The following is an 18,192-nucleotide window of genomic DNA, read 5'->3' as shown; positions in this document are numbered from 1 at the left end:
ATTGCTTTCTTGGTATTAAATTAGTTTTAAAAGGTATAAGAGTTCGTAAACTGTGACCAACCTGATTCAGGTATTAATAAAATGTATCGACGCTCCACCTCTTTGCCTCATTCTTCAGAAAGGCTGAAGGAAGCTTACGAATTCATAAGCTGGCTTCTGAAGTCTCAATGCTTGAAAACGCGTAAAAATAAATTGGATTCTATGTTGGATTTTCCACAGGAAGAAAATATCCAACCCTTCGTTCGGAAATAAAATATGATCCACATGCACTGCTTAAGAGGCACTTTTCGAGAGGGTATTCGAAGTATTTTGGAACCGTTTTCTTGCCGTGCGCGGCCTAAAATACCGTGACGCAAAAAGGTAAAGTCTGGCAGTAAACTTCGACTTCGGCAGCCTTGTCGGCCAGCACTCCAGTCCGCTGATCATAAATGGCCTTTGACGTAAAACTATTCGGTCCGTGCAGCAGAGTAAAGTTGTGACTTTTGTTGCGGAATCAGAAAAACATGATTTTTTAGTCTGAATTATAAATCTAGGACTTGACATCATTAGAAACCTAGAACTGAGCTTACAATAAGGTTCAGCAGCGGACTGTGTACTTAAATATATTCTGATGAAAATTTATCTAAAACTAAAGTAAAATAAGTTATTTATATGAGCACTTTGTGCAGTTTGCTGTCATGCCAAAATTTATATAATTTAAATTGGGAAAACAGGATAGAAAAACATTGAATCTACTGTGAGGAAAAAAGGGTAGTAATTTATATTGACAATTACCATTTTTGTCAGTCTCCAAAGCATTTTTAAGACCAATTATTTATTATAATTTCAGCTTCGTTAACTTAAAATTGACCAAAAAGAAGATCATCGAATTAATTAAAAAGGTACTTATTCACATAAACTTGAATTAAATCTAGACGAGGCATGTTCGAGGACATCAATAATTCTGGTCTTTGGGATGCATGCGAAGCTCGGACGTTAATTCTCGCGTTGAAGTTTGTCAAGCGCTCGCTATTCGTTAGCGAGGCTTTTGATTGCAGAAGAAAACTCGATTTTTTTTAACAGTCATCCATGCGAGAGCGGGAACTTAATTATTGGCTTCAAATAGCGCTTCTTGGTTTGATGAACTGGTTTTAGTGTTGCTTTGTGTTTAGCTTGTGTAAATATCAATTACCTATCAGCAATCATAAAAACTTGTGCTCATTGATTGCTTTTATCGATCTTGGCTCGATTCCCTCGAGGTATGTTTTCAGAGGCAGGGAGCACGAATTTTTTTCGAAGCTCCTATAGGCACCTCCGTTGTCCGACGCTCTTCGATTGCAGTCCTGAATGGTACGAAATAATTCTTTAAATAAAGGCAGCCAGAAAAACAAACTATTTTGTGCTGCAGTATTTTTTTCAAAGATTCCAAGTGTCAGGCCAGCATACACCATGGACGACGAGATTCAGCGTTTTCGGAGAGCGTCTTCAGCGATCAGGTCAAAACATTATTCGTTTTGAAAAAAAATATAAATGAAAATTTTAGGAAAGTTAGTCGATAGTAAAATGTTATAGTTTCAGTACACAAATATTACATTATTAATTGAGTAATTTCCAACTATGACTCACGAATATATAATTGGTATTATATATTAGTAAAAAATTTAATGTGAAACTGAATATTTTGTGTAGCTTTCAACTGATAGCTTGAATATTTTCCTTCTCGAAAAGCGTTATTGTTATTTTAACTTCATTATATTTCTATGTTGGAGAAATAAACTCCCTTCAAATAAAAACATAAGGGAAAATGACGATCATAAGTTTGGTCCTAACTCGCACATAATACCTTTGTCTTACATCCCTAGTTCTGTAAAGCATTATACTTGGAATTATTAAAGGAAATTTTCCTTTTAGACTCAAAATGGAGATCCAATTCAGGTCCTCTTGTTTGTTGTCGTTATTTCAATTAGGGTCAAATACATTTCTAGAATTTTCTCATGCGTTCTCTAATTAAAAGGGAACATAACAAAGGCGAATTCGGACTTCTCCTAACAATGGCCAGAAATGGAGTTCAATATTAATCTTGTGAAGCCTTTTTACTTTCAGTCGTTGATCACGAAACAAGATTAATGAGTTTATTCTGCTTCGCGATTTAGTTCAGAAATTTTGGGTGTGTTGTGCCATGATAGAAGCTAACACAAATCTGAGTAGCAGCTTCTATTGTGGAATAACTTCGATTGTTTTAAAGAAGCAACTGATTGTAATGTTTATTGAGATAATTCACGAACTTTTCTTGTTGTATTAAAAATGAAAACTTCTGGTTATTCGAATCGCCTAAATTTAATTTAAAAAAATTGGGGGCAGTTAAAATCTTGTCAAATTGAAAAAAACATCTAACATACCTGCTAATTTGCCTAAAGCAAGTCAATAATATATTTTACTCCTAAGATGAAATTTCATTAATTAACCTTTTTATGAAAATTGTATCTAGATAGCAACTTTATTGTCATAGATCAGAAGAAATTAAGAAGCGCCAGCATGGCGCACCGACTTAAGGTTTGGAGCAAGCAGCGTACGTCTTTTCTTGCAGCTGCATGGGTTCTTTGCGGATGTCGAAAGATTAATATATGCATTATTTATTGGGGTGATATGAGAAACGAACAAAATATTGAATTTTTAATAATATTGGATGGAATTGAAGTTACATGACAGAAAGGGTCATGCAAAACACCGAGGGACAACGCCGGTAGCATTAAACACAGTCAAGAATAAGTCAGTAAATTAAAATAAGAACATAAGGGCCGTGGACTTAGCCACAAGGTTTATCCTATTGATCAAGTAATTTATACAGATGTCTAGGTGGATCAATGTTCGGATATGAAGCTAACAGATGTTTAAATAGATGTGCTCAGTCATGGAACGTGCATATGTTCAGATAGTATTCTTAAATGTGTTTTAATAAAAAAGTAGAGAAAATTATGTTTAATTGTAGCTACGCTAATGTCGACGCTAATTTCATCACTCAATGCGCCTTTTAACTTGATAATGAATGATAGAAACATTCGAAACGTCGTTAACAAAATAAAAATGTCCATCGGTAACCTGATTTTCGATTTGCCAGTTCAAACTAAAAATATTGTTCGATATATTGAAAAAACTAATAAGAAAATTGCGAATAAAACAAATTCTCTGGTCTTCAATGAAACCTGCTTGAAAGAAGAAATTCTGCCAACCTATACTAATTGTAGCTACCTGCACTTTTTCAGCACTAAGCGCCTTGAGATGAGAATAATTCAAGTAACTTACACGAAAAATTTCCATCTTGAAGCTCATGCTTATTTATAACATAAATTTTCATTTTACTTAAATTTCAAGTTAATTTGATTAAATACGTGCAGAACTTCATCATTGTCGGCCACGAATTATTATGACGATGTCGAAGGCGCAGTCCATTGATTGCGACAAAATTGTTTTCATGTCGTCCAATATTGAACGAATTTTGCATGTACTGCAATATTGTTAAATTGTTTGTTAACGTAAGTAAGTAGAATAAGTTGGTAACCAAAGATGAGCCTGACTTTGAAATTCTTCTCGTGTAAATATTAACGAAGTTGATTACGGAAGTATGAATTGAAACTTCAATCTTTTTTCAATTTTTGCGGAAAAATTGCTATTAAAAGCAAAAGCCAAAGCGTGAACAAGATTTACAAACAAACAAAGCGTGAACAACTGAAATTTAATGTAAGCTATCGTTTAAGCAATTAAAATATTTCAGCGCTAAAAGGACTAATGGAAACGGAAAGAAAATCCCTAGGCTTTTCTTTGAATAATTTCACTATCATTGAGAATAATATTTGTGCATATTTTTATACGTATTCATAGCGCAATTCGCAGACAATTATTTTAGTTTCAAAGATGTAACATATTTTTAACATCACTCATTTGATTAAGATGTCATAATACAATTGAAAAAATTAAAGCTATTATTATTGTTACTGTTTGTTTTTATATATCGTATGAGTAATCCTTTCTGTTCTTTACATATTATCACAATATTTCTTATCACTCGCAATAATTCTGAGACGACCGTCCCGATATAATTCTAAAGTATACCTTCAGTTAAGACAATTGTCCAATAATAACCGCTCGTAAACGCCTTTCATTTCTCGCTGGCTAAACGTGGCATCATCAAAGGTGAAACTTGAAGGTGTTATTCTCGTGGTCATGCCGAGCGGTCAGGTCAAAGACGCTATTTATATTGGTTGGGTTCTTTTATATTGTTACCTGTCCCTGCCCTAATCGCAATAAAGTTCATCTGGCCTTGCCCCCGACCATGTTTCTGTGTCTTTAGAATTGTTATTTCTGGCGTGCCGTGTGTAAAACCATAATCTCTTCATGTGTCTATAGGCACCAAAACAGAAAATTATGGTACAGTTTTTATAAAGTTATATCAGTCATTCTGTGCGCTTCATTCGTTAATTTGACGGCATTTCGCGATTCATCATAAAAAATGTCCCAGATTTTTAAGGTTCACCGGTCAACAGGAAAGTATAACCTCGATATTTAATAAGGCATGAGTAATTTTGTGGTTCATTATTGGATCTTATCAGTCGTTTATTTTTGTACGAATCAGTAAAAAAAATATCATCTGCAATAGTCAATATAAGAATGTGCAATAATTGGAATAATCCGCAGCAATAATAGAAATAATCATGTTTGCTAGTCAAAATAAAAATTTGCAGTGAGCAAACTGATCACCAGTTATAGTATAGTAGTATAGTATAGTATCTTCGGCATTGAAGAATAGGCCTGGATAGGCCTGTCGCCGATTCCTGTACTTTTCTTGACTAGACTGGCCTTTTGATCAAATCTTTTCAACGGACGGTAGATTTAAAATCGCTTCTAGATATAGATAACTATAGATAGTCAGATAACTAGATAGTCAAAACAATCATGTGCAATAATCAAAGGCATCATTTCCCGTATCAAAATATTCGTGATCAACAACCAAAATTATCACACGCATTAGTGACAATGATTATGAGTGATGATAAAATAATTTCATGCACTTATAAAATTATCATGCGCTATAATCTAAGTAATTGTGTGTGATGCAACGAATTGACTTGATATTTTTACATCGAAAGAATGGTGGAAATACATTAAAATGGGGGAAACTATTTCACATGTGTCACGAGCAAATAAAACTTAAAAACATATCTAAGTTTTATTTAAGCTAAAAGGGTCTTCGTAAAGAAAAATTCGAAAAATTATCAGAATTTAACAGAAAAAGAAAATATAAACTTTTAAGAGTTTGCACTTGTTTCTTAGTAAAAGTTTACAGATGCAATTGCATCATCTAAATACAAACACTGTTTATTTGCTTAACTTCTGAAATTAAATTTTGTGCTCGAACGTAAATTTCAATTCTCTTTGAATTTTTTTAATAAAGTCCAATGTTTACGCCATTGCTTCTTTTTTTTTTTTTGGTTTAACTCGAGTGAAAGAGAGACGTTTTCCGAGGTCTGTGTTTACCTGACAGTCATTCTAACAGTCAACCTCTTTTAAGCTTTAAGTGAACATCTTTTGCAGATTCAAGTCAGTCTATTTTGAAGCTTTAAGTCAGCATCTTTTGTAGTTTTAAGTCAGCCTCTTCTGTAGTTTTAAGTCAGCCTCTTTTGAAGCTTCATGCCAGCCTCTTTTTACAACACTTCTCTTTAACTTCACTTCTTCTTTGCAGAGCTGGGCAGCGCTACTTTGAAATGTAGCGGCCGCTACCGCTACATGCGCTAAATGTAGCGGGCGCTAACCGCTACCGCTAAAATTGCTTAAATGTGGCACCGATACCGCTACCGCTATAATTGCATGTAGAGCCGCTATCACTACCGCTACTGAAAATGTAGCGGCCGCTACTAGCAACCGCTACATGTAGCGCGCTACTGCCCACCTCTGGTAACAACTAACATGTTGACACTAGTAACAGGCTGAGTTTGACAACATTATACCGAAATCTTTCGTACAGTTTTATTCTGTAATTTATATTATGTATGTATCATACTGGTTTTTAAATAATATTTAATACTATTAAGTAAAATCTAAAGGTTTATCTATAAATGTAGCGGTAGCACTGTAGCGGCAAAACCTCGTATAGCTACTTGAATATGTAGCGAGAGCTACCGCTACCGCTACAATTCCTTAAATGTAGCGCCGCTACCGCTACCGCTACTGAAAATGTAGCGGCTGCTAGTTTCGGCTGCTACACGTAGCGCGCTGCTGCCCACCTCTGCTTGTTTGTTTGTCTGCTACAAATCTTATAATCGAAATTTAACACACTTCTACGTATCCTATCGATCTGAAATTTTGCACACTTGCGTGTAGTTGGAGACAATGCAAGAATCAAATGACAAAATAAATGCTTTTATAAATTAATTTTTTTTTCAATATTAAAAAATTTAAAAATCATTTTGTCAGCTACAAATCTTATATATGACACACTTTTACCACTCCAATTGATCCGAAATTTTGCACACTTGTGTGAAGTCGGAGGCAATGCATGAATAAATTGACAGAATAAATAATTTTTAAATAAATTTTATACGAAAAAAATTGAAAAATTAATTTTTTTAATATTCGAAAATAAAATGAGAAATTCATTGTACATCTGTAACATTGGAGACACTCGATTCTTTAGAAGTGTTGTCTTTAAAAAGTAATTTTTAAACGTATATTTTAGATTCAAGCCAGTCTATTTTGAAGCTGTAAGTCAGCCTCTTTGAAAGCCTCAAGTCAGCCTCTTATCGAGTTTCAAGTTACCCTTTTTACAACACTTCTCTTTAACTTCACTTCTTGTCTGTTTGTTTGTTTGTTTGTCTGTCTGCTACAAATCTTGTAATCGAAATTTAATACACTTCTACTTATCCTATCGATCTGAAATTTTTCACACTTGTGTAAAGTTGGAGACAATGCATGAATCAAATATCAAAATAAAGGATTTTAAAAATTATTTTTTTTTTCAATATTAAACAAATTGAAAAAATAATTTTGTCAACTACAAATCTTATAGCTGACATTTGACACACTTTTACCTGTCTAATTGATCTGAAATTTTGCACAATTGTGTGAAGTCAGAGGCAATGCATTAATCAATTAATAGAATAAATAATTTTGAAAAAAGTATATATTAAAAAAATTTATATATTAGAAAAATTGAAAATTTAATTTTTTTAATATTCGAAAATTAAATGAGAAATTCATTATACATCTGTAAGATTGGGGACACTGGATTCTTTGGAAGTGTTGTCTTTGAAAAGTAAGTTTTAAACGTATATTATTTAAGTCTAAATTCAAGTTTTAGATTTGACGACGATGAATTTCTTTGATATAGTTATATATGTACTTGAAAAATAAGTGCTCAGCAATCACACGGTAGAGTACTTGTTAGATGTCATTGGTGATGCTGAAGCAATCAAGTGGAATTTTCGATTGACAGAAAACTCACATCTCTGATGTTTTTCAATCCAAATCTCATATACTGCCGTTGAATATCATGATGTCTCACGAAATAAATAACAACTGCTTTCATAGTTATGAAGCAGTTTGGAGGCTGGTTTTGAGTGTGACTAATTAAGGGAACAAATAATGGTGGACATTGGCCTTGTTCTTGGCTCTCGAGTTGAATAATTTGTTTGTTTGTCTTGGTTGAAAGGCTTGTTATATAAATTCACTCGCTGGAACTATTAAGCCTGGGGTAAAGATATTTAATGGTTTACTTTGCTGAAATTATGTGTTCATTTTTTGCTTATAAATGTTTGGGATGAACAGCAGTGGGATATCCAAGGCAGGCTTCTCTTTTTATTCGTGCATAGAAGTGAGTAAAGAAAAAATCCAATTAAAGCATTCTGCGGATAATTTATTGTCTTGGAAATTTTTCGTTATCGCGTTGTGCCTTGATTTTCGAATCTAATTTACATTGCAAAGCCCCATCGTACGCAGAGTATCAAATTATAAAACACGTTTTGTTTAAACTGAAGAAGAACGTATTGCTCTTCTATAATTTTTTATAGATTTAGTGTATATCTTCCGTTAAAGTACTTTTTCTCATTTATCGGGCATTGCACAAACGTCTCCTGCACAACCGTATTGCTCTTTGGTCTCCGTTCTCGACATGGCAGCAAGCAGGGACGGAAGCAGTAGGAGCAGCAAGCAGGGACGGAAGCAGCAGGGGCAGCAACCAGGGACGGGAGCAGCAGGGGCAGCAACCAGGGACGGAAGCAGTCGGAGCAGCAACCAGGGACGGAAGCAGTCGGAGCAGCAACCAGGGACGGAAGAAGTAGGAGCAGCAACCAGTGACGGAAGCAGTCGGAGCAGCAACCAGGGACGGAAGCAGTCGGAGTAGCAACCAGGGACGGAAGCAGTCGGAGCAGCAACCAGGGACGGAAGCAGCAGGAGCAGCAACCAGGGACGGAAGCAGTACAGGCAGCACGGGGCTTGTAAGGCTGTCGAGGCACCATTTGTCTTGGGATTACCCCGTCCGTGAGGCTCTGATTGCTAGATCAGTCATCCTTAAGTTGGTGTGTTTGCCCTGTAGTCGCGAGACCGCTCTTCTCGGTGCTGGCAGACGCGGCCCTCGGATGACCGTCTCGAACAAGTGAATGCAGCCTTAAAGATGTATGAAATTAATGATAAGGACTTCATCGTTGATTATTTTCGATGGGAGAGCCTCAATTCTGCGACGAAATGGCAAGATTATTTGTGAATTTCGTCTCAGAATAGTTTTTATATTATTGACATTGGGGGGATGGATGGAAATGTTTCTTTAAATGTTATTTTGTGGGCAGCCAAGAATAAAAATAAGACAAAATTCTCTCACTATCATCTTTTGAAGCACGCTGATGATGGAGGGCTGCTCTAATTACATTGTTATGATTGTGATGAAAGTTCTCAGTGAACTGACGTTCAAAAGCGGAATGGTTGACGCTACATGATCGCGCACTCCGTAAAACAAGCTAGCGAAGTTGGATATAATGTTAGTCGAAGTCCAGATTTATGAAATTGAACGATTTTCGATGGCGTTAATCGTGGTATAACTTATGATCGATATTTTGATGAATGGTACCGAAAATATTGTGATACTATATACATATAATTTTGGAGCATTAAAATGTATATTATCTTCCTTATTTATTCTAAAAGTTTCCATTCGTATAGATAATAACTCGCAACCGTAGTTACAGATATGTTGTGAAATTTCTGTTGTAGCGCCCACATGATACATAGTATTCCGTACCATAGTTTCTACTAGCAAGTTACGTACTTAGCTCTAGAATTAATGACTGTTATTAGAATTGAATCGGCTCTTATACGTTCAATACGTAGTACTACTGTTATTCTTGTAAGCATTCTATAAATAGTTTCTTTATCTGTATGATCTTCACATATCAATACATTCTCATTGCCTTACCGTTTTTCCTGTTTTTATAGTAGTGTTATTTTGTTCCAGGATGTTGAATAAAGAAAGCTCTTGATGAGTCACCACCTAGCCTTTCGCTTAAGACGTAATATTTTCCCTAGATACCACGCTAGGAACTGAACGAACCTAGACTCATTGACTTTCAAGCGGGGAATCATTGTCACCAATTAGGCAGTGAATAATTTTGACATTCATCCAGTAGACAATAATGTATTATTATACTTGGAAGATCATAATCTTTCAACTGATCGTAAGTTGAGCAACCAAACTCTGAATAATATTGAATTAGGCAATATTGATTGATTGGTGATGGGAACTCTACTTAAGCACAATAATGCTATGATGTGAGAATCGCACTGGTCTGAATGATAAAAAAGTTTCTCTATTTTCGCGTGATATTTTAGTAGAATGAATTACATTCTGTAAAAATCTAAAGATTCTATAAAAAACTATAATTAATAATTAGTGATACTGAATCGACTCATGAATCCAGAATGTGATTCCAAGTTTCTCAGACTGAACAGTTTTTTCGTATGAGTCAAAATTCAAACCGTCAAAGTTCGAAACGGAACCTGATGAAGCCACTCCTGCTAATTAACAAGGGAATTATTGGTACAAAATATTTACTAATTTTCTTGTGACTCCACCCGCGGAAAACCTTGACTAATTGCCAGTCATCCCCAATTATGTTACGACTAATTTTTACGAGTATATCTCAGATGAGTCCACAGTTACGAACTTGCCTTTAGAAGCTGGAATGAAATTTATGTGAAACGCGCTAATTAAATATTTAAAACAAGAAACAAGCGAAACTATTGGCAATTGTTTGAAAGGTGTGATAATACTGGCATAGAGTGAAATTTTACAGACGTTAGTGCTAATTAACCAATGCAGAAAAAATATGTGTATTAGGGATGCATTTTTTAACGGACGTATTTCTGAACGTGCTGAGGCATTTTTTAACACTCGCTGGATGTTCGAGGCCTGGATTTGACGTCGGCTTACGACCACTTTGACCAAGTCTGTCTCCTAAGATGACACATAAACATGCTGACTCTTACTGCTCTGTATAGACTGCGCAACGTGGCTGCTGTAACTAACAATTCAAAATTTCTATTTTATTCGCTGAAGTAGGCTAGTAATTCATGGAAATAAATATGGATTTATACAAATATCTGCTGCTGTGAATCCTCATTGTCACTTGCGTTGGTTAACGCAGCATCCAAGCCTGAAACGTCCTGCAAGATAATCCAATTGAAATATAAGTTAGAAAATGAATTAATGAAAGATGGGTACATTTTCATATTATAACGCGCCTTCAACTAAACTTGCTGACAAGGCTACCAGGCTTCTAGTAATTTGCTTTGTTTTTATCATCTAGCGTGTCAAAAACTGACTCAAAAACTGCAGCAAAGCCAAATCAACGTGATTATAAATGGGACCATCACGAGTAAATTTTTGGTGAATTATATGGGAATTCAAAAAGTTTCAATGACATAGATTTATTATTTAGAAAAATAAATTATTTAATTTTTCAACAATGTAATAAACATCGAAAATATCGATTGGTTCCACATAATTTTCTGCAATCCGGTTGTTGTGAAACGCATGTCCACTACGGCGATTACGAGGGGATGTAAGTTACAATAATGAGGAACCTCGGCGTTGACGTAATTCTGGGTATAACATTCTCCGCAAACATTTCTCTTTCGTAATGAAATTTTGCGATCTTACATCACCCTTTAATATGAACAGCTTTACCACTGCTGATGCCGAGGCTCAGTATGTTGTGCTGATCTTGGCATCTTGATGAAACCAAAACAGTTGCAGACAAATCAAGATCTTATTCGGCATGCCAGCGTTCCGTTATGCAACTGAAATAGAAGCTGTCAGGAGCCGGCGAAATTGAAGAGAGTTGCTCTCCCTGGAGAGCGTAACTGCTAGTATTTGAGAAATTTACCAAAAGAAGAGAATGGTTATTGATTATTCCAGACCTATCAATACGTTATTCAAAAACTAATTGTTCTGCTTTCTAAGATCTCATGCAACCTTGACAAGAAATATTGGCCAATACTCCAGCCAGCATAACAGATTTTCCTTGCCTTGAAGAATAGAAAGCCCTTTGCAGTTTTTGAAGTTAATGAACGATTGTTCCAGCTCTGTCAAGCGTCCATTGTTTCCACTAACGGAATTGCGTGTTTTCAGGGAACAATGGATATTATTTCGAAAGAAAACCTGAAGGACGCATTTGCATATGTCGACAACATAATAATACGTTGCTTTCATCAAAAACTTCATGATCAAAATACAGTATAGAAGCTTCACAAGGGCGCATCTTGCTTTCAACGATGTTAAAATCTTTATCTTTGTGTCATGCAATAATCACTATTGAAACAACATTAGGAAAGAATGAATTCATCCGTATCCCGGCAAGCTAAGCTCGCTCAATTAAGGAGCTTGAGCATCCATGGCGCTCTATTTAACATACCTTACCTCTCGTACTATTTGCTGTATGTAGATAATTAAATACTCTGATCTGATACGTCTATTAGTTTATGCTAAGGATATCCCTCTGCGTTATCATGCCACGAAAGCGTTCTATTGAATCGCGAAGGCCATTTAACGTTATAATTCAAATAATATCCTATAATATTGGAAGATATACTTCATCGTTACTAACAATTCAGTAGTAGAAACTGAAGCACCAGTGCTACAGTCTCCATCGCTAAATTAATAATAGCGTCAGTGTTCCGGTGTGCTACAGATAATCTATAATTTCGAGGGAACCTGCATGATTGGCTATCATATTTACAGTATATGTTTAATTAATTCACTAATGAGGGCCTCATAATGAATATTGATAATAAACAAGTCAATGAAGCAAGTCCCGATGTAACAGTTTAATGTCGGTATGTTGAAGATATATGAGTGTCACATTAATGTCTCCATCCACAGAAGAAATACCAAGAAAATGTATTTATAATAAATTAAGCATAAGTTTTCACAAATTTTATTCCTTTCGTAATTTCATTCTTCACTTATTAAATTAGGTATGTTTATTGCTACTTTTTTCATTTAATTCGTTGTCGAATGTTTGCTAAATTTATTGTTACATGTTTCCTTGAGCGATTCGTTTTACTAGATGATGACTAACATTTGAGATCATTAAGTGGACGGATTGCGCGGGTGTTAATCACCAAATGTCTTCTCTCGACTCAGGTAATACTCTCGCCTCATAATAAATTGAATTGCACAAACAAACTACAAAGTTTTATAATAAATAAGCTGTAAAGGCTCCTCGAAACCTTGGTCAGCGCCAATGTCGTTACAGTTGGTGAATTGATGAAAGCACGATTGCGGGAAAAATGGTTAGGCTGGCTCAAAGAGCCCAAACGTAAAATTGATTTTGCATGTATATCAATTCAATTTAATTTAATTTCTGCTAATTTTGGATTTAAAACTGCTACAAATACTTTTGCCCCAAAGTCAAAGCATCCAAAAATTTTTCGAACAATTCTTTTGAAATTTCAGATTTTCAGTCGCTGATTCACCTAAATGAGACTTTAAATGGTATGCTGTCATTAATTATGAGAATTTGGTTGATTAATTATTTGATCACTAAGCTTTTATTAATAAAATTAATAGGCCCACGTGCAGGGGAATAGCTTGTAATTGAACACGACCATTCATCCCACCTAATTTAAGCGTGGCATTGAAGTTAATCATCCAATTTGACGGGAGCTAATTAGCGAACATATGAGGGGACTTGATGTGCTCTAAGTTTCACCTGCTGCGTGGGTGACGTGCAGCTGCCGCTAGTAAGATTTTATATCAAATCAATTTATTGCCCTGAATAAATCACCCAATTATCGGATATCGTCAATGGCGCTTAAATATTTATCCGGTAGTAATGATTGGGCAGACTTTCATGGCTATTAAAATTGTACATTTTATTCATGCTGGCGTAGGAGTTGCAATAGCAATCATAGCGCAAGTTGGAGCAAACGAAAATCGAATGAAAAATGAAAAAATCTAATCTAAGAGAGAAAATCTAATCTAAGGTAAATTTCATAAACTCTCGAATTTTTGATGCGTAAATTCGGAATAAGTTGCAAATGGTGAAAATGGTACAAAAATTAGCGGCAAGAACAAGTATATCTCGAATAGGGATTTAATCAATAAAAATAAGAAAATAAGGCACGTTAACTGATTTTTCTGGTCTTCAATAAGACACATTAAGTCTCAATCTAAAAATTCGCTCGTAATTGGGAATCTACATTTAAGTCTTCGTCCAAATTGTCAATACACTCGTTTACAAAATGACAATATTGTCCATGAATTCTGTCAATGCAAGTTAGTGATTTTTATAGAAAGTTTATGCACAGTTCGGAACTTTTCCGGACCACGTCGAGCGAGAGGAAGATACGGCATCGGCATGAATTAGCTTAAGTGGTCTTGAAATTGCTTCAAAATTACATTATGACGTTCTTTCGTCAACGACATCTTTTAAGAAATTACTAGCCGCATTTTGAGATTCAAGTACAGCGTTGAAGAGCAATGCTCTCGCTATGAGTTTATCCCGAGACGGTTTAACTATTGTCCACAGGCTTATGCCGAGATTTGAATACAAAATAATTTTCATAAAACATTAAACGAAACAAATAAATGCTGATTTTAACAATTCGAGCCTCATATGACAATTTATTATCAATCACAGATTCAATTTTCCCGAACTCAGTAATATAATTCAACATTTGAACCCAGCATTATCACATTGACTGATTATACGCCCTTTGCCAAGCCGGTCCTGTAGCGTTGGCTAAAGCGCATTATTGTTGTGTAATATTGGCCGTGGAGCCGCCCCCTGTAGAGCAGCGCTAGTCATGCATATGCACGACGTCAATTGCAAGACGCAGCGCAATCGGCTGGAGATTGCTGCCACCGGAGATTGGCTCTTCTGAAAATGCTATAATGAAATTTAATTTAAGCATTTTCTTCGTAAAAAAATAAGCAAAATAGCATTCATGGTTCAGATTTCAATCAAAATTAAATTAAATTCACGAATAAAGAAATCAAAATATATGACATATGTTAACGTATTTTTTTCAATGATATCCGATGGTACCATCTTCTGCATAGTTGTTTTTTCAAGGTCTGACCTCGAGACAAAAAATTTCAACCTTGAGAAAACGCTTTTGTATTGACAGGCGAGGGAACAGATGCGCAGCGTCGCGAGCTGTAAACATCCTTGGAACGAAGCAGTATTGACACTTCAGAGATAAAGCCGCTTTTTCGCAAGCTTATCTGCAACTTTGAAATGCAAACTGTCTTTTCAGAGTAGACTGTTTGTATGGCGAATTTATTATTCAGCTGAGACTGTATTATAAAAGGGTTTCTTGTATTTTATGTTAACTTTTGATCTTGGAAAACAACGTTTGAAAGTTGAATGAAGCTGCTCGTACGTAGATATAAATGAAAATCAAAACCTGAGATTGATTTTATATTTCCATGAACTAATCGAGTAACTAAGGTATTGTTTAAATATTCCAATTGTGAGTAATGAGTAGGCTATGTCAACGAATACCGTGAATCTCACGGTATCCATTCGAATGCATTTATTTACGCTTTTATTTACTTTAATGTATCTGAACATTTTACTTTAAATACCCACAAATGTTCGTCGAAGATAGGAGAGTAACAATTCAGAGATAATTCCTCATTTCCGGTCATGATTTTTTTTGTGTACATGGCAGGGATGACTCAAATATAACAGTTTTATTCCACTTAATAATTTTCCTGCCAGTTTTGAATTTAACCTGTTAATTACAAATGTAAAAAAACGATCACCGCGTAGCTAAACATCAGCAGATGAAGGCTTAAGATTGAGGCAGCATTGTTATCCCCATTTCATTTATTATAAATTACTATACGTATTGTGCTCAGGAAACTGTATAAATTCCGGCAGGAGGAGCCCTGTTTACTGAGAGAACGTGAGATGCTTCAGGAAGCTTTAGATCTTGCGGGAGTTAAGGTCAGCGCCCTGGAGTTATAAGGCGCCTCGAAATACTGCCGATAAAGCAGGTTAGAGCTTATAAAGAACTTACTGAGACGCTCGCCTGGCCGTGAACATCAAAACACTTGTGGAGAAACTAGACTAGCAATCCCGACCATCCTGTATTGCTCGAGTAGGCCAGCACATCATGAAATAATCCAGGCTTCTCTCTTCATCACAATGCAAAAATAAATATATATAGATGAAATAAATAAAATAAAAATGCTAAAAATACGAGGAATGTTCACGAGTCACTACAAAATGAATAATATTCTAAATAGAGCTGGAAAATAATTTAACTGAAAGTAGATAATTTGGCGGTTAATAGCTGTAAAAATATATAAGGAAGCGAGAAGTGATTTATAGCTCAAAAATATAGAAAATCTGTTCAAAATATTGCTGCAGCGATTACACCTCCAAACCATTGCTAAAAGTAATGATTGAACAATTTATCAAAAAATGATTGAGGTTTTAGTTAGAAATAATTACTGTTACATTGTCATTAATCTCCTTAATTGGAGATTGATTAGTCTCCCTTAACCCTCGAATTTACAGTATTTTCGAATTGAGGTTTTTTCTTCTCCCTGCTGGCCTTCTACTCATAATGCAGCGTGTCCAAGAGAGTGAAGAAATTTCTTAAGGAAAGTAATGTATGAAGAGTTTCACTACCAAGCTGTTAATAACTTCTTTGTTAACGTTCATTGTGATATTCTCCTGTTTGTAATCAAATTGCGTTTATAAGTCGGGCACCGAAACTGAAGGCGAAATATTGAAATTATTTTTAGCGACCGACGGATTGGTCGCAAAAATTAAGATTACTTTAAAACACGAGCGATGTTTCAAAAATACCAAAAAAATCCTTATTTTCTCAGAAAATTTGATGATCAGTCAACATTTTTTTGACGCAAGGAATTTTCACTGTAAAGGAAAATTATAACCTTACCTTTTCCAAACATCCTTCAATAAATCAAATTGTATAAAAGTTCATATAATGTTGAGTAAGCTCATGTTCACTCTTAATGCTCTTTACAATGTTCACTGTTTACATTTTTAAATGATATATACCCATTTATACAATACTAACGCAACAAAATCTCTCCATGGTCGCTTTCCTTAAACACAATGAAGTTTCTCACCGTAATAATTAAGCGCAATATAAAACTAACAGGCTAAAGTTATTACAGGCACATATAACAAATACGATATTACAGGCAGCTCTTACCTGTACAACCAGGAGGCTCGTCAGTGTAGTCAGCACAATGCACGACGCCGTCACAGTAATTGTCAGATCCTATACAAGTGCCGTCAGCACAGGAGTGTTGCCATAGTTTACAAAGCGAAGCACTCGTAATGCGAGAATCTTGCGAGACAGAAGCGTCAGTTATAGCGTCGAATTCTTTTTCATTGTTTTTCTCAGCTTCCGCATCTTCCTTAGACATGGAATAAGTGTAACCGTAGGCAGTGCGATCCAAGTTATCGCTTATTGTAGTTCTATGTTCAATGGACCGTGAGTGAACATCAAACGGAATATCAGAGTTCCTTCCGAAGCTTTGTACTCCCTTGGTGACTTTTCCAAGCTCAATGTTCTCAGATTTCCCAATACGACTCTCAGCCACTATTCGATCGGCTTCTGAGGCAGCCCTGGCATCTTCCCCAACTGTAAATTTTTCTCCGTTTGATTTACTTTCGGAAATGTATTGATTCCCTCCATTCCAGAAAAGATTGCCCGAAGGTTCCGCCACCGACTGAGAAATCATGGAGGTGGAAGACAGCGATTTGCTTTTTGCTCCGTTGACTTCCTTTCTATAAAGGTTCGGTCTCCTCTGACTTGGACGCGATGGACTGATTTCAGCTGATAAATTACTTAAAATAGTGTACAAGTTATTGTACGTGTTTTTATTAACATCAAAATCGAACGTCATAAAATCCATTCCTGGTTTGAGGTCGTACTTAGATTGAGATTTATCCGATTTACCAGAAATGGAAGACATCTCGTCGAAATCTTCAGGTTCTTCGAGAGCAGAAAACACCTTTTGAAATTCATTGCGTTTAAGATCAGAATTTGAGCCCTGCTTTTGATTGGATTCGTGGTTGTTAAATCTTAAGAAGGATGGATTATGATAGACAACTTCTTTGCTTCTTTTCCGCTTTACTCTTATAGGCTTGATTAAATTAGGTTCTCTCACATCATAAGTTGAAGATATTATTTGCGTGGCAAGTTGCTCATCAGAGTTTTGTCTGCTGTTCTCTGGTGGAACGGGAATGCTTCTCTTAATGTCTGATAGGCGTGAGGAGACAGTCGTTTGTTTGGCAAACACTCCAGCTAAATTCCCCAAGGATATCTCATCCGTCGGAATCGATGGAGATGCATTCTCGTTGATCCCAATCTTTCCACATTTCTTCTGTCCCTGTTCTACTTTTTGTGCCTGGAAATTCCCGTTTACTTGGAGAGGATTGCCAGGCTTGTGCGTAGTTGCAGATGCGGAAACACAAAAACATAGGACACACAATATCGAGGCTCGCCATATTCGATGCGCAGCAATCTTTGTTTTTTGTCGAGCCATAACGTCAATTTTGGCTCGGCGCCGCACGACGATGTCATCGACGCAATCCGTCATCGTAAATATCCGTCAAAAATATTTACGCTGAAAGCCAAGCCGGGTAGAATGATCTACCGGGGTCGCCAAGTCCTTCG

At 35.8% G+C, this 18,192-nt stretch overlaps 1 protein-coding gene across 1 annotated transcript in view; it reads right to left on the bottom strand.

Annotated features, from left to right (window-relative positions):
• Positions 1-17,488, bottom strand: part of LOC108668899 — a 34,443-nt gene extending 16,955 nt beyond the window's left edge. The window contains exon 1 of the mRNA XM_018156157.2: positions 16,720-17,488. Within this exon, the coding sequence (XP_018011646.1) occupies positions 16,720-17,488 (769 nt within the window). The remainder of the gene's footprint in view (positions 1-16,719) is intronic.
• Between the last annotated feature and the right edge of the window lie 704 nt (positions 17,489-18,192).

This window comes from Hyalella azteca, unplaced genomic scaffold, assembly GCF_000764305.2.
Source record: "Hyalella azteca isolate HAZT.00-mixed unplaced genomic scaffold, Hazt_2.0.2 contig5386, whole genome shotgun sequence".
In the NCBI taxonomy this organism is placed as follows: Eukaryota; Metazoa; Arthropoda; class Malacostraca; order Amphipoda; family Hyalellidae; genus Hyalella; species Hyalella azteca.
This window is presented reverse-complemented; position numbering and strand designations above follow the sequence as displayed.